General features: G+C 36.1%; 1 protein-coding gene and 1 long non-coding RNA gene across 2 annotated transcripts in view; one reads left to right on the top strand and one right to left on the bottom strand.

Moving 5' to 3' along the window:
* The window catches only part of Scn9a (sodium voltage-gated channel alpha subunit 9), an 86259-nt gene extending 73848 nt beyond the window's left edge, over nucleotides 1–12411 (top strand). The window contains exons 21-26 of the mRNA XM_051184563.1: nucleotides 3006–3287; nucleotides 3955–4008; nucleotides 4868–5005; nucleotides 8184–8288; nucleotides 8587–8857; nucleotides 10871–12411. Of these exons, the coding sequence (XP_051040520.1) occupies nucleotides 3006–3287; nucleotides 3955–4008; nucleotides 4868–5005; nucleotides 8184–8288; nucleotides 8587–8857; nucleotides 10871–12063 (2043 nt within the window). The 3' untranslated portion in view covers nucleotides 12064–12411. The remainder of the gene's footprint in view (nucleotides 1–3005; nucleotides 3288–3954; nucleotides 4009–4867; nucleotides 5006–8183; nucleotides 8289–8586; nucleotides 8858–10870) is intronic.
* Nucleotides 1–27737, bottom strand: part of LOC127222467 (uncharacterized) — a 101905-nt gene that overhangs the window by 50627 nt on the left and 23541 nt on the right. Inside the window, exon 2 of the long non-coding RNA XR_007834541.1 lies at nucleotides 10917–11096. This is a non-coding gene — a long non-coding RNA (uncharacterized LOC127222467). The remainder of the gene's footprint in view (nucleotides 1–10916; nucleotides 11097–27737) is intronic.

Consider the following 27737-nt stretch of genomic DNA (forward strand, 5'->3'; position numbering starts at 1 on the left):
AAGTAACTATTGTCAACCTAGTTTTAAGTCTGTATTGTGTCAACAATTTTATAACAATAATAGCAGGCTTTTTTTTCATTTAGTACAAGTCATCATTTGTTGCTATTATTTAATTTCTTCTTCAGATTTATGCCTGATTCCTCAGCCTATAGTGTTCTTTCACCTTGGAGTATTTCTATCTCCTGTTTTCATCACCAGCTGCAATATAGTACTAACATATTGCTAATATAAGTACCTCTGACCATTAAATTGCATGTGAATTTACCTTGTTTGTTCAACACAGGACATGCCCAAGCATCCTTTGATCTATGGCCACATACCCAAAACTCTCATCATATTTTACTTATTTGCTGCTCTCCTTGCAACCTCAAAGCAACTTAACATGCAGACTAGTCTGGATGTATGGATACTAACAAGCTGTCAGCATTACTTGGCTACTTTTAGAAATTCAGACTTCTAACTCAGCCTGCTGGCTACTTCCAAAGCTGAGAAAAGGTCATGATTTAGAGACTAGTCTAGGCCATGTAATGAAATCATATCTCAAAAAAGTAAGATCTAAAGAGATAAATCAGGAATAGAATATATGACTCTCCTTCTTAAAACCTAGATCATTGATAGCCACTTCATGTATGGGCACTAATGTGTACACAACACACACATACTATTGAGTTCCACTCTAGATCCACTCATCCTGCCAAATGGTATAGTCTGGATTTAGCCAACCTCATGTGAACATCAAAGAATGTTATGACCTTTAGTCCTTGTATTGCTAACTCTGCTTGTTTAAATATAACTGTAATCTTTTACTAGCTCATGCATACAGTTGAGAATTGCCAAGTCTATGAGAGATCACTATTTCAAAAGAATTCATAAGCAAAACACCATAAGAATGGAAAACACCAGTTTTATTTTATGAACATAGATGATATTAGGGTTCTTAATTCTAAGTCAATTTTTTGAGCATTAGTAGAATGTTGTGTTGTATTCATACTTGTGATTGTCTCATGTATTTGAGCAATGTCTATTCCTTATCCATAAACAGAGAATGTGTTTGTGCCTAGAAAAATGTTTCCTTTGCTAATAAAGCCAGTCTAGGACTTACAGGGAGGGGCTTTATGATGGTGGTGGTGGGTTTTGCTCATTAATATAAGACAAGTTGATCTCATTCAAAATATTTTAAGATGTTTACAGAATCCAAATATTTATTTTTACCCTGAAAAGAGAAGTATTTCTTCAAGTGGCAGAGTCACTTTGGGGGAATAAAGGAAATAGAGTACAAGTGAAACATTTGGGTGTGGTTTCCTAAGAGTCCTGAGGCTCTATGCCTTTCCCATGACCCTATTAATGTACTTATTAACATCAGTTATATGCCAGCTATTGTGCTTGTAAAAATGAATAGTATAATGGTAAATAGACTGTACCTCCCCACCAGTAAATTAATTGTCACAGGTAAGGGAAACAGCATTCTGTGGAACCTCTATAACAGTACACAGTACTACAGGAATGCCACAGGGGCTTGTCTGCCTCTGACAGTTTAAGATCTCACAATGTAGTAGCATTGTGGAGGTAAGACTACCAAAGAAGGCCACAAGCCACAGGTCAGTAGACACTCCAGCCATGGCTACTGTAAGCTTGATAGAAAAAGTTGAGTATGTAAGTCTTTGGGGCTAAGGACTGCAAGGCACAGTGTAATAAGCACAGTAAGCGGGAGGTAGATAAATGAGGATGGGGATATAAACTCTTAACCCCAACCGTGTTCCTATCTGCCTTTTTGGAGATCATCTATACAGTAAGATCCGATCAAGTATCCCTTCAAGAGCAACCATGAGGCTTCTCCTGTCTTCACCACATGTTTCTCCGGAATCTCTGCACAGTAATTCTTATTGTTCCAGTTGAGAGGGTCAGAAGTCACCATCAGTCCACTGACTGTAACTATGAACTGTAACTATGAAGGAAGTTCTACTGAAGCAGAATCTCAACTTTTGTTTATGTGTGACAGATAACTACAATGGCAGTAGAGATGGTGTAACCCACCCCAGCTAAAGATATTTAAGAATATTTTCCTATCTCTATTCTAGACTATTCCACACATAGTCAGAGACCCTACATGTGCCCCCAGTTGGAAGTGTCTTGAGATGCTGTTTAATGAGTTAAAAAGCAAACACTAATAAATGAGTTCTAGCTCCTTATTGTTCAAATGTAGGGGAGAGCTGAAGGGTGAGAAGAAAGACAGGTTTTTAAAGGATGAGACAATGAAGAGAACCCATGGGAAGCAAGAACTACTCCAGAAGTTGTGGTGCAGGAAAGTAGAAGCAGTGACCTCACTGGATCAATAGCAAAGAAAATGCTGCAGAGCAGCAATGAAGGAAGTAGTAAAGAAAGCCGCACCTTTTCTTGGTTTCAGCTGAGGCCAGCACTCTCTATATTTGGCCAAGCACTTACACGAGAGTTATTTTTAAGAGTTAGAAAAGTAACTGCAAGAAAATTGCCTCCATCACAAGCTAAAGAGTGCAAACCACTGAGAGACTCTTAAGCTTAACCCAGTGTAATACAAACTAGCAGTGGCTTCTGATTGCTGGTGATTCCAGGATGGTGAGACTACACAGACACTTCATTCATTTTCACCATTTATGGTTATGTTCCTCTCATTTCTAAAATTTGTAGATTTATGTCTTCGTCCTATTAGCATCAGGTTAAGAGAGTTTTCTTTTTCTTTTTCTTTTTTCATTTATTTGAAGTGCATAGTTATTTTGGACCACTTTTCTGTTTACGCTGGTAGCTTTAAGTAACTTTAATGTGTTTGTTAATCACGAAGCTGGTAAATCAAAAACCACAGGGTTTAGGACACACCTTGTATTGCTTGGCATTATCAGCTGTTCAGTACAGACTTGTTGATTGGTTGGTCTTAACCCTTTAATTATGTATTGGTGTCTGACTGTCTGACATTTTCTACTGATCCTAACTAGTTTTTTTTTTTTTTTTTTTTTTTTTTTTCTTGGTATCAGGTGGTGGTCAACGCACTCATAGGAGCAATCCCTTCCATAATGAATGTGCTTCTTGTATGTCTTATATTCTGGCTAATATTTAGCATCATGGGTGTCAATCTGTTTGCTGGCAAGTTCTATGAGTGTGTTAACACTACCGATGGGACACGGTTTTCTACAAATCAAGTTGCAAACCGTTCTGAGTGTTTTGCCCTCATGAATGTTAGTGGAAACGTGAGATGGAAAAATCTGAAAGTGAACTTTGATAATGTTGGACTTGGTTACCTGTCGCTGCTTCAAGTTGTAAGTGATTCCTTTCATGAATACTTAGTACAGAGCAGAGGGTGTAAATCATTGTTTAGATGAACTATTAGCTAGAAATGAAGATGTCATGTGAATTTTTTGAATAGACTTGCTTTTCTCTTACAGCATGTTCTGTGTTAGCATGGCTAAAGAGCATGGATTTCTTGAATAATTTTACATTTTCTCATCCAGAATTGACATTTGTTTTCACTTGAATCCCCATCACTGCATCACCAGAATATTAACTTCTGTGGAAATTATGTGTTTATCTTACAAGAGGATGAGAAGATTCCTAGAGGCTCAGAGAAGCCTTGAGAAATGGAAACAAACTGTTTCCTGCCCTAATGATAAAAGTATTTTCCACTTCTGGAAAGTAGAAGTTCCTATGTAAAATTTCCAAATGCCTATTTAGGAAAACACTTTAGATAATGTCCTTCTTTTAAAAAAATTGTAACAGTTTTAACATGGTTTTTACATCTTAAATAAACACATGTGGTGCTCTGGATTAAAAAGTCACAGTTTTTTTATGTTAAAGTGGTATTTTAAAATAGAACAAAACTCATTTGACATCACTGGTAAATATTGTAAGATTAAATAGAGAAAAATAACTTTATGATGGGTTTTGGCATCTGTGCTTCACACTCAAGTTCTGTAAATGCACTTTCAGGCAACATTTAAAGGCTGGATGGACATTATGTACGCAGCTGTTGACTCTGTTAATGTAAGTATTGACCAACCTAAAGCTAAACTTCCAAATTTAATGATCTTCAGTTTGGCTTAGTAAACTTTGAACCACAGCTCTCATATGTGCTATGGGTAGGTACAAATATAATAAGAAACTGCAACCCTGCTGTCATTGAGTGCTTAGGAGTATAGCATTTAGAGATGGGCCTTAATGTAAATTCTGGGTCTGCTACATTGCTCAAATTCTTCAACAAACTCTGAGCGATGTACTTTCTCTATATCTGAGCCTTAGTTTAATCTTCTGTAAAAATAATTAATCCAGTGTCTCTTTTGTGGGGATATTGTTAGGATCCCACAAATCAGCACTTAGCATAACAGTGATAACTACTGAACACCAAATACTAGTTCATCCAAATAAATGTACAATTATTTTTAGCCATATTTTTTGCCGTTTTTATATCTTTAAACCACATTTAAGTAAAACATTTTTAATAAACTTTAAAGATTATTGGATAGTTTATGTTCCTATGAAATCCAGTAGACATTTTTATCACCAATAGAAACACAATAAAATTAATATGAATCTGTTATCACCACTTTTACAATTTCATTAGGAAATTAAGGGTATTCTTTCAGTCACTTAGCTGATGACTTGTTCTATAAGACTGAGATTAATTAAACAGTGAAATATGACTAGACCCTTTATGAATCACTTTATGATTATATGAATATGTAGAGCAAGCACCTATCAACCACTTATTACTGAATAAATGTTTAAGATAAGAGTGATTCTACTGAATCTGAAATACAAACTTTTTCTAGGATAGCAGTCTTTTCAACTCATGAGAAAGCAAAAATAACAAATTTTATCAATGTGCTATTGAATTTTTCCATAGGTAAATGACCAGCCGAAATATGAATACAGCCTCTACATGTATATATATTTTGTCATCTTCATCATCTTTGGGTCATTCTTCACTTTGAACTTGTTCATTGGTGTCATCATAGATAATTTCAACCAACAGAAAAAGAAGATAAGTATTTTAAGTGTTTCCTTCATTGCACTGAAAAAGAATTAATTTGATGTAAAGTAATTTTTAATGTTATTTTTTCCAAATATTGGTCAGGTGTGCAATTGCATGTATGCATAATCTCATCATTTTACTATGTAAGACTATTCTGTCATAGTTTTAAACATTAATCATTCTGTTTCTTTCTGGTGTTTCCTATAGAGGACAGGACAATAAATATATCACTAATTCAAACCAGTGAACTTCTTTCAAAGAAGCTTTATTTATTTAAGAAGTATTTTCTTTTTCCCTGCTAACCATTGTTCTGTGGTGTCTTAGCCAGGTACTTAGGTGACAATCACAGTGATGTGGCTGCTAAGCTCAGGTTACCTATGTGTCTTTTGACACTCACAAGAAAACACCACAAAGAATATGACTTAAAACAACAGTAATTTATTTCCCCTAGAAATTTAAATAACAAAATCAAAACTGTAGAGATGTTCTCTTTTCCAGGCCTCTAGAAGGGGATCTGTCCTCGTATCCCCCAGATTTTGTCAGTCAAGGCTGTCTTTGACTTTTGGCAATGTAACTCTAATATCTATCATTACATGTTTTTCTCCTTCTATACTGTCTCCTTCTCTAATAAGTACCCATCACATCACATTATTAACCTATTCTATTCCACTTGGACATCCTCTCAATTAAATGACACAGGGCAACAACAATATCTATAATCAAAGCCACATTCTGAGGTGGTAGGAATTAGGGTTTCCATATACATTTAAGGGAATATAATTCAACTCACAAGGTCAACCATTATATCCTTATTTATTGTTACTACAATGTCCAAGGAAAAAGGATGTGGAGTTAGGGATTTAACATAGGAAAAAACTTACCTAAGATGCATAAGGCCCAGTGTTTGGTACCAGCATAAAAAAATGGTTTTAAATAAATAAATATCCAAAAGTGAGGGAGGAAAGTGGAGAAGAGGAAAGGTACAACAGGGCGAGTAAATCAGATGCCTAATCAGTAATACAGACTAAATGGAATCAGTAATACATGTCTCATTTGTTGAATATTTAATCTACTCTTTTATTCCATCCACTGAACTGTAGCTTCAGAACTTGCACATATGAAATAGTGAAGAGTGCAATAAGAAATTTTCACAAAACTGCACAGGGGCAGTCAGAAAAACAGATTCAGTTATGTGTGGTATTTGATATATCCTCTGAAGGTAGTTAAGAGGAAATGCAGCAACTGGGAGGTTAAAGGGTGAACAGTCTTGATAAAAGAGAACAGAAATATATGAGTGGATTCTAGCTCTAATAAAGGAGGTAACAATTCAAGATGAAGAGCAACTCATTAGGTTAATATGGAATTTATATTTGAAGGTAGAAATATAAGTATTCGTGATGTTTGTAGCTTTGGGAAAGCAGATTTGAAAATCCTTATTAATTAAATATTGTTCATATGCCATAGGGCATTTCAAGCAAGGAATACCATGCAAACAGGACACTGACATTATTGTGATTTTTTAAAACCTAAAACTGCACAAAATGCTTCATAAAGTGTGTAATATAGAGGAATGACCTCTACTTAGAGAGATTATGCAACATTTGTATAGTCTGGCCCTAGAGAGTAGCTTCATCATAAACCAAGACCCAGAGTTACTTCATGCACAGATTATGAAACTGGACTTTGATAAGAAGTTTTCTGTTTCTGGTCAGTTTCTTGTCTGTTTAATCTGAGCTGAGACCCTGTCGCCTGAGCTATTCTTATAATACCCAAAATAGCCCACCATGACAATAGATAATAATGAACATATTCAATAAAGACATTTTATCAAAGAATGACTATATGGCTATTTTTGGACTGTAAAAGAATAGAATCTATGTCTTAAGTTTCTTTGCAATTAATTGAATTACTATGGTTTGGGTACCAACTACAAGAAAAGATGTTCTTTGAGAATTAGGAATAGGATTACTAGAGAAAATTATTTTAGGTTCCAGCTTGGAATCTATAGATACATATGTGCATGTATTGGCATGTTACTAGTGCACAGAATTCACTACCACATGCACAAGAAGAGGTCAGTCTGGTGCAAAGCCCATATTTTATCCAGGATTCAATGTAGCTCTTAAATACTTAAAATGTAAGTATTTTAATTTCAGTTTATGACTCTCCCCACCCTTTTGAAAATGTACTCCCATTTTAGCAGTTTCCTCAACATCATCTCTTTAAGCACTTTCTTCATCATTAAAAAATTCCTGTGACATTTTAATTTTTATAATTAGTCATAAGCATACAACTAAAGGTGAGTAGGTAAGTTGTAAATAAGTACAAGTTATAGAATGGAAAACTAAGAAGAAGCAGTTGCTGAATATGGATGTGGGCACCTGTGTATAAATTCTAAGTAATGACAATCTTTTTGTTAACACCTACATCCTTTTGAGGAAGGCTAATAGAAACTACACTAAAACATCCTCCATTCAAAATTGTGGAGCCACAAGTTTCATACGTTATATTTTCTTAAGTTTTTAAATATATTAATATACATAATCAGATATTGCAGGTTTGAGACAAATACCAAAACTAAAAGACAACTATTTATGTTTCATAGACATGTTATACCCACAAGATGAAGATAATTTTCTGTAAAATTTGAAGTGCACATACAAGGATGCTGACATTGTTAGACATAGTTTTCTAGAATTGTCTCTAATTTCTTTTCTCCATTTATGAAATGGTGACATGGGGAAATAAATATAAATTAATAGAAAATTAATACTACATTGATTGCTGTTGTAGAACTCTACTCCCAATTAGAGTTCTAAATGTCAGCCAAAGCATGAAAGACATTTTTACAACTTTCCAATCTGTTATTTGGCAGAAATATTCTCTACTAAGAAAATTAGCAGGGGAAATAATACCTCAGCAAATAGACAAAAATAGCACAGGTTAGTATATGGAAAGGAAATCTAGCCAGTCATTGTTATATGTAATATTTATACTTTACATATGTGAATTATATTATGACCATGTTTATACATTGGTATTCCTTTTATGGAACCTTATGTATAGCTCCTAAGTACATAACAAAGTGAATTTCATCTCTATTTAAGTATTTGACCCTTTTGTGAATCAGAAGAAAGAACTGCTTATTGATTCTGATTTTAAATAGATTTTTCTTTTATTCCTCTACCTTGGAGGTCAAGATATCTTTATGACAGAAGAACAGAAGAAATACTATAATGCAATGAAGAAGTTGGGATCCAAAAAACCACAAAAACCAATTCCTAGGCCAGGGGTAAATATGTAATGTGTGTGTGTGTATGTGTGTGTGTGTGTGTGTGTATGTATGTGTGTCTACGCACACACACTCACATATGCAAAATTCTCCTGTGTTCATTGCCAAATTATTTTAAATCTGTAATATATTTTTACCATTTTTATAACATTTCTTTAATTAATTTTATGTACATTAAATCTTGATCATGTTTTTTTCCCTCCCCAACTCATTCCAGATCCTTTGTATATTTTAATATTCACATAACACTTGGGAACTTATTCTGTATCCTGTATCATTTTTTTGGTTTGTTTTACAGAACAAATTCCAAGGATGTATTTTTGACGTAGTGACAAATCAAGCTTTTGATATCACTATCATGGTTCTTATTTGCCTCAACATGGTAACCATGATGGTGGAAAAGGAAGGGCAAAGTCAGTACATGACAGATGTTTTGTACTGGATCAACATGGTCTTCATTATCCTGTTCACTGGGGAGTGTGTGCTGAAGCTGATCTCACTCAGACATTACTACTTCACTGTGGGATGGAACATCTTTGATTTTGTGGTAGTGATCCTCTCTATTGTAGGTAAGGACATGTATTAATCAAATTTTAATTGTGGATAAAGTCCACACTGATCAAAGAAGTGCCTGCATGCTTGAGATCTGTTTTACTTTCAAGTGTTAAGAGCATGAAAAAATGAAAGAGATTTAGGAAGAAAGCAAATTTCCATGTCAGATTTCTCAAGTTCAAGCCCAAGCCCTGGAAGCCAAATATTGAGTTTGTCAGAATGAATTCCTGTTGAGATTAGTCCCCAAGTCTGCCTCTAGAAGTTTGCAAATAAATATCTATCTGTAGGAGCATCCTGGGAGCTAATGAAGAATGCACTATTAATTTTAATTTTAATAGGTGTGGGGACACCAACATATTTTTGGCTGTTAAGTTCACCCTGAACTGCCATTTTCATCCCTTAAAACTATAAATTTGGCCAGTCTATAAACTTTGGTTATTTGTCAGCTAGCAGCTTACGTCTGTATAACACAGTTTTTATATGTCCTCTGTTTTCACCACCATCTCTTTCCTGTTCTCTGTCTCTACATACCTAATATTTTCAAGTTACATTTAAATTTTAGCATTGAAATTTCTTGATAGAAGAAATTGTGTAATTAAACTCATAGCTGATCAAACAGAGTCATAAAAGCTAAAAGTTGTACCATATAGAACCACCTGTCTGTAATCCAATAATTAAGAAGGCTTTCCCAGGAGCACATGGAGTTCCAGACCATCCTAGGCTACTTTATTAGTCTTCAAACTATTTTTTTTAACTCAAACATTTTAAAAGATCAATTGGAGTTCAGAAAAGTCAAACTATAAACTGCACCTATCAACACTGGTAATTTTCTGAAATGTTGACCACAAGAATATAAAATTTATCAAACAAAATTTTAATAAAATTGGTTAAGATATCTATAATAAATTTACTATATATTGTAGAAGATTTCTGTGAGACAATTAAAGAACAAAAAGACTGAAATAATTGAATGATTATCTTATGCTTGGTTACAAAGGCTGTCATTGAAATTATGACTTTCTGAAGTTTTTTATTTATTTCTACTAATATGAGTGTGTATCTATGTGAGTATATCTCATGTGTGTGTGGGTATCTGCCTTAGACAGAAAAAGGTGTCAGAATCCCTAGAGCTGAAGTTACAGGCAGCTGTGAGCCAGATACAGATGCTGACAACCAAACACAGATCCTCTGCAAGAGCAACAAGAGCCCAAAATCACTGAGCAACCACTCCAGCCTCAGTGACTAGTTTTATGAAATTAATTTATAATTTCCAAAAAACTATCAGTGAAACTTTTCATGTGGTAGTAGTTATACACTAAAAACATAGCAGTGATAATTGCTGTGCTGGTGTTTAAAATTTAAAGTTCAAGGAATTTAGAGAAACTAAGCAGTAGACAAATATACAATTAGTAATTTACTCAGTTTGAGAGCTATAAAAATCAAATGATGATATTTGAAATGTGGGGCAGCTGGAGTGGTATACCTTTAGTTATAGCACTGGGAAGACAAAGGAAGGCAGATCTCCTTGAGTTCCAGGTCAGCCGTTGTCTAAATGCAATTTCCAGTCAGCTTTTAAGGGCAAGGCTTACATGGTCAGACTCAATCTTAAAAAATAAAATAAAGTTAGAAAATTTGTGTAATTTTTAAAATTTTATCTATTTGCTCTTCTCTTTTCTTCTTGAGTTTTACGGGTAGGATGTAGTTTATGGATGATTGTAGCACTGAGCTCCATCTTGAGTCCTGGAAATAGATTTTTGAGCATGAGCATGCATAATCCTTTCTATTCACAACACAACTTTAGTCTCCAGAGAATAGAAAACATCTTACAGACAAAAATAAAGAGGAGTGTGTCCGTGAATTTAATTAAGATGGGAAAATGTCACAAGCAGTTATTTGCTAAAATACTGAATTCAAGATAAAATAGCAATTCTGAATTTAAGATGGCATATTTAGCTTCATATGCCATACCATCATGACATTGTGCCACACGGATATCTAAACATTTCCATTTATTTTTCCCTCCCACATAGGAATGTTTCTCGCCGAGATGATAGAGAAGTACTTTGTGTCCCCTACCCTGTTCCGAGTCATCCGCCTGGCCAGGATTGGCCGAATTCTACGCCTGATCAAAGGCGCCAAGGGGATACGCACGCTGCTCTTTGCTCTGATGATGTCTCTTCCTGCGCTGTTCAACATCGGCCTCCTGCTTTTCCTGGTCATGTTCATCTACGCCATCTTTGGGATGTCCAACTTTGCCTATGTTAAAAAAGAAGCTGGAATTAATGACATGTTCAATTTTGAGACCTTCGGCAACAGCATGATCTGCTTGTTCCAAATTACCACCTCCGCAGGCTGGGATGGGCTGCTGGCCCCCATCCTCAACAGTGCACCTCCTGACTGTGACCCAAAAAAAATTCATCCAGGAAGTTCAGTAGAAGGAGACTGTGGGAACCCATCTGTGGGGATTTTCTACTTTGTCAGCTACATCATCATATCCTTTCTGGTTGTGGTGAACATGTACATCGCAGTCATCCTGGAGAACTTCAGCGTTGCCACTGAAGAAAGTACAGAACCCCTGAGTGAGGATGACTTTGAGATGTTCTATGAGGTCTGGGAGAAGTTCGACCCTGACGCCACTCAGTTCATAGAGTTCTGCAAGCTGTCTGACTTTGCGGCTGCCCTCGATCCTCCCCTTCTCATCGCAAAGCCAAACAAAGTCCAGCTCATTGCCATGGATCTGCCCATGGTGAGCGGAGACCGCATCCACTGCCTGGACATCTTATTTGCTTTTACAAAGCGTGTCCTGGGTGAGAGTGGAGAGATGGATTCTCTTCGTTCACAGATGGAAGAAAGGTTTATGTCTGCAAATCCTTCTAAAGTGTCCTATGAGCCCATTACAACCACACTAAAACGTAAACAAGAGGATGTGTCCGCTACTATCATTCAGCGGGCTTACAGAAGGTACCGCCTTCGGCAAAACGTCAAGAATATATCAAGTATATACATAAAAGATGGAGATAGGGATGATGACTTGCCCAATAAAGAAGATATAGTTTTTGATAATATTAACGAGAACTCTAGTCCAGAAAAGACAGATGCAACTGCCTCTGCCATCTCTCCACCTTCGTATGACAGTGTCACAAAGCCAGATCAAGAGAAATATGAAACAGACAAAACAGAGAAGGAAGACAAAGGAAAAGATGGGAAAGAAAGCAGGGAATAGAGCTTCATTTCTGATCTACTGTTTACAGCCTATGAAGGTGACTCACTGGTGTTAATAAGACTCTTTCACGGAGGTCTATGCCAAACTCTCTTTTTATCAAAATATTCTCAAAGGCACACAGCCACTAGTTCTGATCCAAGGAGCAGAGGGCAGCATTGACACATGGCTATTTTTGCATTGGTAAATGATTCTGCAAGAATTGTGAGTGTACTCTGGAGGGGATAGTTATTACTGCAATCAAGGGTGATTTAATCAATTAACAAATCAGAAAACCATGGAGAACATTTTCTAATTTGCCTCCATATCTTTTCTCTAGATTTTAATTCAACATGCACCCCATCTAAATATAGGAATTTGGGTATACACGCATACATGCACACCAACACAAATACAAATGGGATTAGCTATGATTTGGAATTCAGTGCAAGTATTTAGCCTTTGGTTTGCAATGCAGTTCTTTGTAAAAAAGTAATGGGAATTAGTACAGAGGTTTTGTCAAAACTTCTTATCATTAGGGAGTCAGAATCTTTATCCATAAAATAGAGTTCAGTTTATATTTTTTGAGGTGCTCATACTTATCCTACATTGCATCAAAAGCAATTTATAGGTTTCTATAAGATGTCATGGGATTGAAAACCTATGTAGGATACTTATTTAAGAAATCGCTTACATTTGCATAGGTTAGCATTCATCTTGCTTTATGGACATCTTTGGAATCTTCTTCTCCCACCTCAGTTGCTTAGCTCGAACTTCAGATTCACTGAGAACAGCTAACCTATTTTTCTTACATCCCATCTGTACGTACAATAACCACCTCAAAAAAAGTATTTGAAATATAAATATCACATTCCTCAATATAAAACATTAAGACTATGAACAGAAAAATAAATTTACAATATTCCACTTACTCACATTTATTCAATCTAAATTGCCTAATAAGACATCTAATGACTCAACTCTTAATACCAGTTGCCATATTCATCTTCTTACACAGTTTTGGTTCTGTCATAATTTATCTCTAAGCAAATTTAAGGTTTCCTTTTAATGAAATGTATCCTGAAATGCAATTAGCTACTTGATACCCTAGCACCTGTTTGAGCAGATGAACAGAGCATGATATGTACTGCATCTCTTAAATACAACCCTTAATGTGTTTGGCAGCTTTCCAAGTTACAAGGTACACCAGGCTTTTAACACATACCCACCAGGTGTTTAGGATGAATGAAACAGCATTCAAAGAGTAAGTTTCATCAGCTCTATTACCACTAACTTCCCTAATTGTGGAAGTGATCCTTTGAACCTCCATTATTTCATCTGTAAATAACATAGATGTCACTTCCTCCTTAATATTGTAATCTGCAATGAGAAATATACTGTGCATTGAACAGTAAAATAGCCTGGGTTTATCGTTTTAAAAGCATACTCATTTTGAGTTGGTTGCAACTAGCCTAGCAAGGATTAGAAATCTACTTTATGTTTTTAAAGCACTTGGTAAACACTAGTGCTCCTGGCAAGTTCTCACATAATTTTATTCTGAGAAGATGAAATCTTTCCTCCAACACATTACCTTTGCATAGAGGGAAAAAAGCTGAACTACATAAGTAAAAAAAAAAAAAGTTTTTTTTGGAAGATTCTGAGGGAAACTTTGAAGTAAATACATACTTCATCAATTAGAATTTGAAATTCAAAAGTAAAAAAAATGATATAAGTAATCAAATACGTACTCTTTATTTCTTGCCCAGTTAAAAAGAAAAGTTTAAACATCCCTAGAAAGATAAAGAGACATATGAGGGAGAAAGAGACATATAAGGGAGATAAGAAACAAACCTACAAGAAAAACAAAAACAAAGATATAATTATACAGAATTTCCCCAGAATGTTTTCACACTGTGGTGCATTCTATAACATCCTATAGAGTCTTATTGCACACATTTGTCTAAGGGACCTAACAAATTAAGTGTAAGCCTGACAATTCCATACATGCTTGTTTAATCATTGAACTTAGTTTGGGGAGCTACTTTTTAAATCTCTGTGGAATATTCCAAACAATACTCAGCTAGACAATGAAGAGCACTGTGTATATGTTAAGAGGCTAGAATAGGTTTGGTCAACTTAATTGGGGAACCACACAAAACCATCCATTTGTAAAAAGTTTTAATACATTCAATTAAGAAATTAGTCTTCTTTAATATTTGAAATCAGTTTTTCATTATGTTGCACCCATTGAAAATATAACTACATTGTTAATATTTTATGGATATGGTATGAGAAGGTTTTTGGTATAAATTATCTGTGATTTGCTATTAATGTTTTTTACAGTGGTTGATTTCTCAACACACATTGTTTAGCATTGCAAAAAAGGAACAGTTATAAAGTTTCTCTTTTTTCTACTTCATGCTGAAAATATTTAATTCTAAACTATCTAATTTTAAGAGTGATATTAAGTTTTATATATACATGTATATTCATCCTCAAAATTACCACTTCTGACACTGTATCAATTAAAAATGATATTTTTGGTTTTGAGACAGGGTTTCTCTCCATGGCCCTGACAGTTCTGGAACTCACTCTATAGATTAGGCTGGCCTTGAATTCATAGAGATCTGCCTGCTTCTGCCTCCTGAGTGCTGAGATTAAAGGTGTGCACCATCATCATCCAGCCTAAAATGGTGTTTGACACTAGGATAACATTTAGTAAAGGCTTAAAGCAAGCTTGCACCCCTTTTCATATTGACTAGTGTTTGTACTAATTATAAAATATCACCCGACTGAAGCTACCAGTCACATAATCACTGAAATTATTTTATCTGCTGACATAGAATGCTGACTAGCCAGAATACATAAATTAGCATTAAATAAAAAAAAGCATATGTGATCACAAATCCATGCACATAATTTGGGTCGAAAAAGGAGAATCTCACTTTACTATTTTGTCTCTTCTTTATGGGTAAAATCTGTGAGCTATTTCTAAATTCAAATTGTCACATTTTGCAATCATAAATGTCTAGCATGTTTTTGTAGAGTTTTGATAGTTTTATAAGAGAGGAAATTAAATGCATATGTAAATAAAGCCATGCATCCTAGCAAATTCATCGAATGTTAATGAAAGTAATGAAAAGGAGGGGGCAGTGTCAGAAAGATGGTCACTAATTGACCGGGGTTCAGAACTTACATTTAGAGCCAACAATTTTTAAGTATATGTTTTCACTGTCATTAGTTTCCTGAGGAAAATGAATCAAGAATTGCTCCCAGCAAATGAATAAGTAGCCATGTATATATGAATGCTGTTTACAAATTTCATAGACCCATGAATGCTCAAAATGTTTGAGTTTGTGAAAAATTACATTGTAGCTATACTTGAGACTTAAAAACTGTTAATAGAATCTAATAAAAGTCACTAAAAATAAAATGATGTCTGATTTATTTTGTCTTAGTACTTCCACAGGCACATTCATGCACTCCTAATAATTGTTGATATGTTCTCCTTTGTTTCTTTTTCTCTCCCTTCTTTGTCTTTGCAACATGTGCAGCTTCATTGTAATAACTCCTGGAAAACAAAGTTGAGGAAGAAAAGTGCTGAGTTCCGAAGTAACGCATCCAGTTCTGCAAAGAGCTTTGTATTGAGACAAGAAGTAAGGCAAACGTTTAGCCACACAACAGTAACTTAATGCTTGCTCTTCTCCTTGTCCTGACATTAGCAAGCTGCATAATATGCATGACAGTTAATAGAGTGTGTGCCAGGGTCCATGTCATATATAGATTCCAAACAAACCATGACACTCTGAATTTCCTGAATGCCTTAACCTATGTGGACCTCGGTTCTTATTGACAATATGAGAGGGTCCTACTTTACACATGGTAGGATGTATAGGATAGGATAATTCCATGAAACAATTAAAGCTATTCTTGACAATGCAGAGTCCAAGAACTGATCTCAATAGTGGTACTAGGGTGGCACTCCATGTGCTACTTAGGAATCCAGGCTACATGCATGTTAGGCAGAACAACAATGCAGCCAACATACATGTTCAATAATGACAATATTTCTTTTTGGATATTTTTATGATTTGTGAACTGACCAAATATGTTAAGATCAGAAAACGTACATTTACAAAAGCTTAAGCCATTTTAAAAATGTGGATAATTGTTCTTAAAATTAGCTATATAATTAATACAAACTACTGTATTTTATTTTAGCTGTAAGCATCCAATATTTTAGTGATCTTTAAGTAATACACAGTAAAAATAATATATAATATATTGTGTTATTATTTCAACCTTGGAAATAATATAATAGTATGCAACATAGTTTCAAAATATTCCTAGGGACCTCTGTAATGATAATAGGATTTCTCATGGCCACTGTATGAAATAAAATTATAGGTACTTAATGATATCATAAAACCATCCAACAAAGCTGATTGATGTAGGCAGAAATTTCCTCCAACGGAAAGGCTCAAATTTTCCATGCTGCAAATCACACTAATCCATGACATAAGCAAGATTAGATGTAGACCCAAATCTCTCTCGTGGGAGGAGAGAATTACCCATCAGCTGGAGCAGAAGGGAATTCTGCTGAGACAGCACCTTATGAATACAAAGAATAATATGAATAATTGATAGTTATGTCCAAGCAAGAGAGCAAACATGCTTCACTTAGCTTGATTCTCTATCACTCTTTAGTTGCACAAAGAGTGGTGATTGATCTGTCTGGGGGAAGCTAATTTGAAAAGATCTGAGTAACTGCTGTAATGCTTATCATGTACTCTGGCTGGAAGACAGAGATTACCATGAATATCAAAAATATAGAAGAAATGAGCAAAAATACTGCATGTTCCAAATATAGCATTTGCTAATATGTCCTAATTGTTATGGTATTTTTATCAAAACAGAGTATTTTTAAAGTTATATTCATCTTATCAAAAATAATTCTCTAAAATACTATTATAATTAATTCATATATAAAACATAGAATTTATAGAAAATATATATCATTAATTTTAAGAAATTCTCCACTTAAATTATAATTATTTCCAAATACTTTTAAACTTAACTTAGTTTTCTGTGTGCTGGTTTAATGAAAGCATTCTTTTACTTATGGTTGATCTTATAGTTGTTTGAGAATCTCAAGAGTTATTCTCTTTTCCATTTTTTGTTCAATAAAAATCTTTAATATGTGATTTTTCAGCACTTGAGAATGGGAAATATTTACATAAAAGTTTGTCTCACTCATAAAAGGGATTTGATACAACTATAATCTAGGAGCTTCACCTTAGAGGAGCAAAATGAATAATCTTAGTTTTGGTAACCTTACATCCTACCTCTTAACCTCCCCCTCCCCTACCCCCATCCCTGCTTAGTCCTTTAATCCTTAGTATTCCTCCATTTTATTTCTTTTCAAAAGTATTCTACTAACTCACAACATTTTTAAATTGGGTTGTGAGATAGTGGACTTACATATGGCTGTTCATGTCTCTTTAATTTCTGGCCATGACTGAACAGCTTTGCTCCAGAAGACATAGGTCATTACTTGCAGACTGTGGCACAAGGCATGGAATATCATCCATATTGGTCAAATAGACCATGGAGGTGTCCAAAATGACAAAGGATATTGTCTTTGCTTTTTCTTACCCACTTTGGTCTTTCTTACCCACTATAAATACATGGTATGATCCTACTGCTGAAAACACCATTGACCAGCTTTTGCAGAGCTAAAAATATTATGCAGGATGCAGGGAGAGAAAAGAAAACAATGGTTTTACCCAGTGCTTAGCAAAGTGTTCTACAATACCAACTATACTAACTAGTTTCATGTCAACTTGACATAAGTTATAGTCATTTGAGAAGAGAAATTCTCAATTGATAAAATGCCTCCACAGACATAGTGCATTTTCTTAGTGGTCCTGGGTTTTATAAGAAAGCAGACTGAGCAAGTCATGAGGAGTAAGACAGTAACCACCACTCTTCTATGACCTCTTCATCAACCCCTGTCTCCACGTCCCTGCCCTTTAAGAGTTTATACCCTGACTTCCCTCAGTGAAGGACTATGATAAGGAACTATAAGATGAAATAAAAACCTGTCCTCCCAAGTTGCTTTGCACCATGGGGTTTCTTCATGGCAATAGAAACTAAAACAGTGGCCTAATAGTCAAAATGTGCCTACTTGTCAATGGAGACAATGCTATTAGAGTAGCTGATTGTTCCAGCTGAGACAAGATAGCAATCACTTTGTCAAAAGCCTATGGTTGAGGAGGTCATAGACCCAAGGATAAAACTTTCTCCTATTATTTTGCTAAATGGCATGCTCTAAAGGTGCCTTCTAAATATTTATGTTTATGCTCTCAACCTTGGCCAGAGCAGCTTCATTTTGCAGCAGACCTTGAAGAGATATGTAACTGATCAAAGTGCTGAGATAAGAGACTCTGTGCTCAGCCCTAAATGAAACATCTGTGTCAATCACAGCACCATCACAAAGGTTCATCACAGAAAATAAGGAAGAAAGAATGCAAAGGCTGGAGGTCATGAAGGAGTGTTGTGAGCTGCATTCTCTGCAAAATGACATGCCTACTGAAATCATGATCTCACGACAGCTTATACAAGAAAATGCCAGACAAAATCTGAGCATAAGTGCTATGGCTGATGTTTGTGCCTTGCCCTATATACAGAGCTATTGGCAGTAGATAATTGCTGTGGAAGGAAGACTCACTCTCTATGGAGGATACAGTCACTGGTTGTTTACCCATGCTCTAGTAGATGGCCCCAATGCACATATGAGCATTTCAACTGGACTTACTTAAGATGAGCAAACAATTAAAAGACATGAAATTGGCTGGAGTAGTGCTGGGGGGAATATGAAAGAGAGTGTCGGGGGATAGGTGTAGGTATGATCATACTTCGTTGTATACATGAGTAAAATTCTCAAAGATAATTTTTAAAATAAAGGGGAGGCATGAGTCTCCATGTAGAAAACACCAATAACTATAGCTAATCCCTACCTGGAAAAGATGAGTAATCAGAGGAATTAAATTTAACCTGTTAGTCTTTTTTTTATGATAACATTTTTTATTTAAATTTGAAACAAGCTTATTTTACATGTCAATCCCAATTCCTGCACCCTATCCTCCTCCCCTGTTTCCCCACCAGCTCCCATCTCACTCCCTTCCTGCTCCCCAGGGAGGGTGAGGCCTTCCATGGGGAATCTTCAAAGTCTGTCACATTATTTGGAGTAGGGCCCAGGCCCTTCCCCAGATGTCTAGGCTGAGAGAGTATCCCTCTATGTGGAATGGGCTCCCAAAGTCCATTCATATACTAGGGAGAAATACTGATCCACAACCAGAGGCCCCATAGACTGCCCAGGCTACCTAACACCCATGTTCAGGGAGTCTGGGTAGGTCCTATGCTGGTTTCCCAGCTAGCAGACTGGAGTCCATGAGCTCTCCCTTGTTCAGGTCAGGTCTATGGGTTTCTTCAGCCTGGTCTTGACCCCTTTGCTCATCACTCCTCCCTATCTTCAACTGGATTCCAAGATTTCATCTCAGTGTTTAGCTGTGGGTATCTGCTTCTTTTTCCATCAGCTCCTAGATGAAGGCTGTCGGATGGCATATAAGGTAATCATCAATCTCATTATTGGGGAAGGGCATTTAAGATAGCCTCTTCACTATTGCTTAGATTGTTTGTTGGGGTCATCCTTGTATATTTCTGGACATTTCCCTAGTAGCAGATTTCTCTTTAAACCTATAATGGTTCCCTCTGTTATGGTAACCTGCTAATCTTGTTGTTATGATTAATTGAAGACAAACATATTCTCTTAAATTTTTATATGCTGAGCTAAAGTATTGGGATTGGTGAGTGAAATGGCCACTAAAAATGTTTTGTTTTAATCAAAGCAAACAGCTAATGAACTACTAAAATAGTATATTAAAAGAGAGAGAGATACACTGATCTCACAAACAAAACAAAACTCTTATAAAGCAGATGTCAGTCAGTCTTAAAAATGAAAAGAAGAGATTTTTATCCCTGGTTACCATGCTTTTCATATCTATCATTTAGTTCATGGCTTCAAGACAGTTCATCAATTTATAATCACAAGTTAATGAAAATGGGTGACTTTAAGTGATATTTTCTCCAGGTCAATGAGACTATGACATACACCTGACAGTCAATGTGTTTAAAATATAAGCCAAAAAAAGAACTGCAGCATTGTGCCCCAAAATGTCACTCCTGGATCAGAAACATGCTTCCAAGTCAATATATGTTAGGAGACTGGGACATATATTTAACCCTTAAATCACCACTTTAGCATATTATACAATGTAAGGAGATGTGAGACTTTTGAGTAGAAGCAAAGAACTCACAGCACTTATAATGACAGAAGTAGCCAGGGCATTACTGTATTCATGTTAGTTCCTGCTTAGGTTACTTCATAGTGTCACAACAAAACACCAGACACCAGGTACCTGAAACAAAGCATCTTATTTCTAATAGTTCCATGAGAGAAGACTCTGATGAGGAGGCTTCTGACTAGCATCACACCCAGGTAGACTTCTGCTCTGAGCTGGTAGAGACCTGCATTCTCACTTGGTCCTCACAGGAAAGCAGCATCTCTGCTCCCTTCTTCTAAGTATGCTACTAAACCAATTATAGCATATGTATGTGTAATATAGTTTACTTTTTCTTCCAGGTGAGTGATTTCACTGCTCACCTCCTTGTTTTCCTGATAACCATCTTTCTTCCTTGCCCATTTATGATCCTTCACTAATACTTACTCATCTAATATTTGAAATGCAGTCTATCAATTGCTCTAATTTTCATTGCCAATGCCTAACTCACTGGCCCCCATGCACCACTTTTCATCCCTTATACCTCTGTAGAACACAATGAATATGATAACATCTTGATTCCAACTCTGGAACTCATCACACTTTCAAATTGTTTTTCACACATGTAGCCAGAATAGAATTTGTTCATCATGTTATTTATGTGCTTCAAATTTTGTGTCATGTCTTCCTTTGAATTCGCAACTATTTTTTGTATTGCTATTATGATCATCTCTAAAACCCTTAGCTAGTCTGTACTTATTTTGTCAATAAACCATATGATAACTAGAAGCCCTAAGCTGTGGCTGCTTCCCTTGCCTTTAATTTGCCTATTTTACTATCTCATTCTGTGTGCCTCTCTCTCTCTTAACAACTTTCTTTCACATTACTTTGTCTTCAAGCAATAAGGCATGCTTATATCATCCTGTGTAAAAATCAGAGAAATGTTTTCCTTTGAACATTGATATTTATTTAAGAATAGCAAAGCATAACAGTAGGAATACATATACCAAGTTGCTAGGAACATACTCAAAAACTTCGAGGCAAACAAGTTTTTAAAAGGTTAAATCCATAGAATTAAATAATATATTTTAAAGTGACAGCCCTTAGATAACAGAGATGATAAGGGAGGCATCACTGTGAGGATGAACAAAAAGTTACTGAGCAAATGTGTTTGCAGACGTTGTGTTGTTTATGTGGTCCTGGTGGAGCCTCATTGTGGAGCCTCCATCAAGTTTCGGTAAATTCTTTTGGGACTGTTATCATCAGATAATCATGTAAGAGAACTTTTATTTTGTTGACTCCCAACTGTGTTCATTTATTTCTTAATTAAAACTAGGACAAATGAATCCAGTTAGGTTCTGACAACTTTCACACATAGCTGTCAAAAAGGCAAGCTCATCATCTTCCTCCACATACCATTATTCTCCAGCATGGGGTTTCCAATTTGTTCAATGACTTTGCTTATTCTAATGTGTCAGAAAGGATTCTGCTTAAGAATGAATACATCTTCAGATATCACGTGGCCTGAGACCTGGTATTCTAAAGTAGAAACACTCTATGTAGGTATTCATTACAATAGTTTCAGATAGTGCTAAGATAGAAATATCACATACAAGTTTTGTTTTATTTTGTTTTTTGTTTTAGGACAGTGTTTCTCTGTGTAGTCCCAGCTGTTCTGGAACTTGCTCAATAGATCAGGCTGGTCTGAAACTCAGAGATCCACCTGCCTCTATCTCCAGAATGCTTGGATTAAAGATTAAAGGCATGCACTACCATTGCCCATCAAACTTTTTTTTTCCTTACAGCAACTTCTTGGTCCTAACTGAGTAATTTAAAATTAATGCTTATTTAATTTGACAGCGTGGGTTCAAAATCTTAATGAATTGGGACTTTCAATACACCTATGGAAATAAATGAATAAAGATCTCCAGAAATCCTCTGTGAATTGTGAAAATTATTGCAATGATTCAAACATTTTCAAAACACTTGGGATTAGCCATGCAAAAGTTTTAGGGAGGTCTTTATCTTTTGGGAAGATCAGCAGGTTCCTCCTCAATAGCCTTTGATAAAAAAAAAGAAAGAAAAAGAAAAAAACCTGAGGCCCCAGCCTTCATGAATGACAGAGCAAGCCTGGAGTCCTCCAGTCTCCCAGCGACCCCCCCCCCAGTGTTGCTGTTTGATCTTTCTAGACATTCTCTGAAAAAATGTATTTTCAAGGCCACCTCTCTCAGCCTGAATTAGAGATCAGCCAGGACAAATAGTCTTATCCTGAGCTTATTTACAATAACTTGACAAAGCATTTATGTGAGGAGAGAGAGAGAGAGAGAGAGAGAGAGAGAGAGAGAGAGAGAGAGAGAGAGAGAATGAACATAAAAGAGGGAGCTGTTATTGGTTTGAAGAGAAAACTGAGCCTAAAGAAAGGTCTGGAGACCTACAAGACTGCCGCCAACTAACAATTTGAGCAACTGTGGAAAGACTACCATAAATGCCCTTCCCTGATAGTGAGATCAACAACTAACTTATCCAACATCATGGAGCCCTCATCTAGTACCTGTTGGAAACAAAAGCAAATACCCATAACTAAACACTGAGTCGAACTAGAATCCAGATGCAGAGGGAGAGGACAAGACCAGGTTGCAGAATCACATAGAGACAGCTGACCCGAACAAGGAAGAGCTAATGACCCCCCAGACTAATAGCTGGGAATCCAGCATGGGACTGACTCAGCCACCCTGAATATGGGTCTCAGCTGGAAGGACTGAGCAGTCTAAGGGACCTCAGAAAGTGGAACCAGGATGTATTCCTGGTACACAAAAAGACCTTGTGGACACATCCCCCATGGAGGGATACTGCCTTAGCCCAGAGACAGGAGAGAAGTCCTAGTCCCTACTTCAAATGACTTGACAGATTTACATGACCCCACCTGGATGGCATTGCCCTACATGTGGAATTGGGGTGGGGGGGATGGGAGGGGAGGGTGGTGAGGGTGCATGTGAGGGGGCAGAGAAGACAAGAGGGAGGGAGGGGGAACTGGGATTGACATGTAAAATAAAAAATAAAAATAAAATAAAAGAATAGGTATATAAATTGACTTTTTTTTTAAGGCTAGGGAATGAGATGGCTGTAGTAGATTTTCAAGGCCCTAGCTCTTTCTGCAATCTTAAGGCCATGTGCAAGCACCAGCCTGTAAGCATCCCAGAACAATACCTCTCCTCAGTTGTCAATTCTGACTGAATTGAGGCAGCACTTGCAAATGTCAGGACCATAGATTGTTGGATTTAGTCCTAGAAAGTCTCTTGAATGAACAAACAGCAAAAGGAGCAAACAAAACAAAGGAACAAAGAGAAACAACACAATCGAGTCACAGCTGGAAAAACAGATTTCCAGGGCTGCTGAACTGTATTACTTTACTTGTTTGCATTTTTAACAAAACAGCTTACCAGTGGTTTCACTATTGAAAGAAAGGACATCCTCAAAGACCATTAACTGCTAGTAGTTCTCATATACACACAAAGATCAAAGGAAGAATAAACAGCCAATGGTAATCCTCCCCCAGGTAATCCCAGATTCTTTCTACCCTAGACAAAATTCTTTCTGGGTAACTAGATTAAAGATATATTTTCAAAATGTATTTAAAATATGGTCTACAAACTAAATGTAACTTGGTTGGAAACACTGAGGACAATTTTCAACGCAAAGGGAATGCTATAAATATACACAAAAATTATCAAGTGACTACTGAAAGGTTCATGATTAAGACAGAAAGTTTCATTAGAGTGACTCAAAGGAAGACATGAGCTGGTAAAGGAGAGAAACCCATTATACTAAAAGTAGGTCAATTAGAATTCTGTAATTTGAGGAATGGATAGAAGAAAAAAAGCAAGAAGAAAATTGAGCAGAATTACAAACACCTGTAAAAAGCCAACAAGCAGACCACTCAACACCAATGAGTGAGAAGAGAAGCAGAAAAAAGAATAGATGTGGCACAAGTTCTAATTGGTCTTAATAATAAAAACCTGGAGTCAGATATTATGGGTGAAAGCTGAAAGACCAGAGAGGCAGGGCAGCCAGCCACTTGATTTAATCTGAGGATCAAAGGGACAGGATCGCTGCTTTGGTCTGAGGAATCAGTAGAGGTAAGAGGTCTCTCTCGTGGCTGGCTCCTTTACTTCCCTGACCTTTCAGCATTTACCCAGATCTGACTCCAGGTTTTTATTATTAAGACCCATTAGAACTCATGCTACAAATAGGCAGGAAAAACACTTGGGGAAATGATGGACAGCTGCTTCCTAAATTTGGTGAACACATTCCAGAAGTTAAATGAGATACATCAAGTAGTAGAGATCTGCCCAAACTTGCCATCTCCACAATGCCAAGAGTAAGACAAATTCTGAAAACAGAAAGGAGTTGTCACTTACAAGGACTATCCGATAAGACTAGCAGCTTACTTAAAGTTAGACATCTTGAAGGTCAGAAGACACAAGGATATTTCAAAGTGCTAGAAGACTCTCAGGTGGGACACCTGTGTTCAGGAAACCTATACACAAAACATGAGCATAAAGCAGTTTTACATATTTAAAAACTAAATGAATATGCTGCTGACAAAACCTGAGTACTATTACAGTTGGTCTTCAAGGTGAAATGCAAGGGCACTGGACAGTAACTCCAAACCACAAGAAGAAATAAGGATCCCTGATAAAATTCACCAAGAGAATAATAAAGAGCATAGATCAGGGCACAGTGTCTCACTCTTATAATCGCAGCACTTGGAAGACTAAGGCAGGAGGATTGTCACAAGTATGAGAATATTTGCTAAGTTCAAGTCAAGTCTGAGTACAGTGTGTGATTCTGTGTATACGCATACGTACTTTTGCATGAAACGCCATATATTGTAAGATCCAAGTACATAAAGCAATAGTTTTCAATGTGTACAATGGGTACAGATGAATTCATAATGGATAAATCTGCTATTTGTTTTGTATGACAGCACAATGGGGAGGAGAGGGAAAGAGACCAAGGAAAGGCAAACGTTCTGCATGCTATTTAAGTGATCTGAGTATTAATGAAAACTATATTGCTAAAAATTAAAATATAAAATATAACTGTTAATTCTCAGAATGAACACCAAGAAAATAAGTAGAGTAAAATTATACAAGGAGCTTAAATTAGAACAGTGGAAAATATTTCACATGAAAAAAAAGCATCAAAGATGAACAAAGGCATTTAAAAGACCAAAGGCATTAAAGAAATAAATAAGAGAATGACCAACATAAATGCCATCTTAACAATATATTGAGATACAAATAATATTCTCTTTTTCAATTACTTCTCAGAAGAAAACAATTAACAAGATATCACCATAAGGATGACTACTTTTGAAAATACTTCCAGACGATAAAAGACATCTTCAAAGATTATGGCAATAAAGAGAAGTCTCAGGAAAGACAGTTCAGTGGTGATGATCATTTCCAGAGGCTCAGAATTCCATCCCCAGGACCTACATTAGGTGGCTCACAACCAGCACTAGCTCCAACTTCAGGAAATGCAACACCCTTTTCTGGACCCCATGGACATCTACACACAAGTGACATTCACTCACCCAGAAAAATGTACATGCACACACACATTAAAGAAAAAAGAACTCCCACATATTGTATGTGAGACTATACTTTTATACAACTACTTTGATGTGTTTGTCAATAATCATGCTAAGTGTGCATACAGAGTCTGTGGTCATAAATTCTAATTATATATACAAATGTATACATACTTATAAAGAAATGGGTGTTTATGTCTATCATAAATGCTGTATATGAGTGTTCTGAGGCTTTATGAGTAATTCTCAAACAGGAAACAAACCAAAAACATCAGAAAAGCTAACAGCTTTAATATATTCAACAATGTGAAAACACAAATATAATAACAAGTTAGAATGTAGATTACATATTCTATAAAGTAATTTATAATAATAATGGCAGGTTATTTAGAGGAATAAAAGCCAGAAGAGTGACAACTTTTGAGTAGTTACTGATGAAGGAGCATAAGGGAGAGCTTTGGAGTATTTGAAAAGCTTTATATGTACTTTGTGTACTTTACCTAAACATATAAGTATGTTATGGTGGTTTGAATGAGAATGGCCACCATAGGCTCATGTATTTAAATAATTATTCACCAGGGAGTAGAATTGTTTGAAAAGGATTACAAAGTTTAAGAGCTGTGATCTTGTTGGAGTAGGTGTGGCCTTGTTGGAAAAAGTGTGTCACTGAGTGTGGGCTTTGAGGTTTCAAAAGCCCATGTCAGACCCATTCTCTCTGTTCTCTGTCTCTTGCTCTCTCCCTGCCTGCCTGCCTGCCTCCCTGTTGCCTGCCTGCAGATACCAGTAAAGATGAACCTCTGAACTACTACTCCAGCTCTGTGTGCGCTGCCAAGCTCCCTACTGTAATGATAACTGACTAACCCTCTGAAACTGTAAGCAAGCACCCAATTAAATGCTTTATTTTCAATGATCATGGTGTCTCTTCACAGCAACAGAACAGTGACTAAGACATATTCATATTTGAAATGCATATTTATTATCTGTCATGGCAGTAGACATTTATCATACCTCTGTAAGATACTAACAATGGTAACAAGCAAATGTCTAGGCTGCTGAGAGCTGAGTTATTTCTCCTTTGCTTTTGGTTCCTGGAAATCTCTAATTGCTTGAACGTTAAATCTTTCATGCAAAAGAATATTTATTAAATTTTAAGCACAGATATTTTACCGTCCACCGAGCTATCTGATCATCTAATTGCTAGACACTAGATTGTCACTAAATGATTCTCTGCCCATGAATCTCTTGGAAAGCTGCCTAAAAGTCATAACACTAAAACTATTACAGTGAAACTTGGACTTACAAAAATTTTGTTTTTACTCTTTTTTTTTTCTAATGCTCTAAGGCCTTTCAGGGGAAACTGAAAGTGGCTAAAATCAGAAAGGAAATAGAAAGTTAAAGACTCGTAGGGACTCATTACAAATGAGAATTTCCTTTGTAAATTTAAATATCATTTTAGTTGTTTTATATTAGGGCAATTACTGGGTAATTTAGTTGAACAATGATATTCCAGTTGCATTTATATTGTATGTTACTAAAAATACAGAGAAATCTAAGAGCTTGGAAATATCAGAAATGCATTATCATTTATCCTAGCAGAAAGGTTTGAAAGAAATGAGTCAACATGAAGAGCTTTTCCTCCCACTTGCAAAAAAATACACAGACTTTCAGTCACTGCTTGGCCTACATTAGAACACTACAAATAAACTGTGGCACATTTACACATCATGTCTACAATTTCATTAGCAATGATAAAGGCACCA

This window comes from Phodopus roborovskii, unplaced genomic scaffold (assembly GCF_943737965.1).
Source record: "Phodopus roborovskii unplaced genomic scaffold, PHOROB, whole genome shotgun sequence".
In the NCBI taxonomy this organism is placed as follows: domain Eukaryota; kingdom Metazoa; phylum Chordata; class Mammalia; order Rodentia; family Cricetidae; genus Phodopus; species Phodopus roborovskii.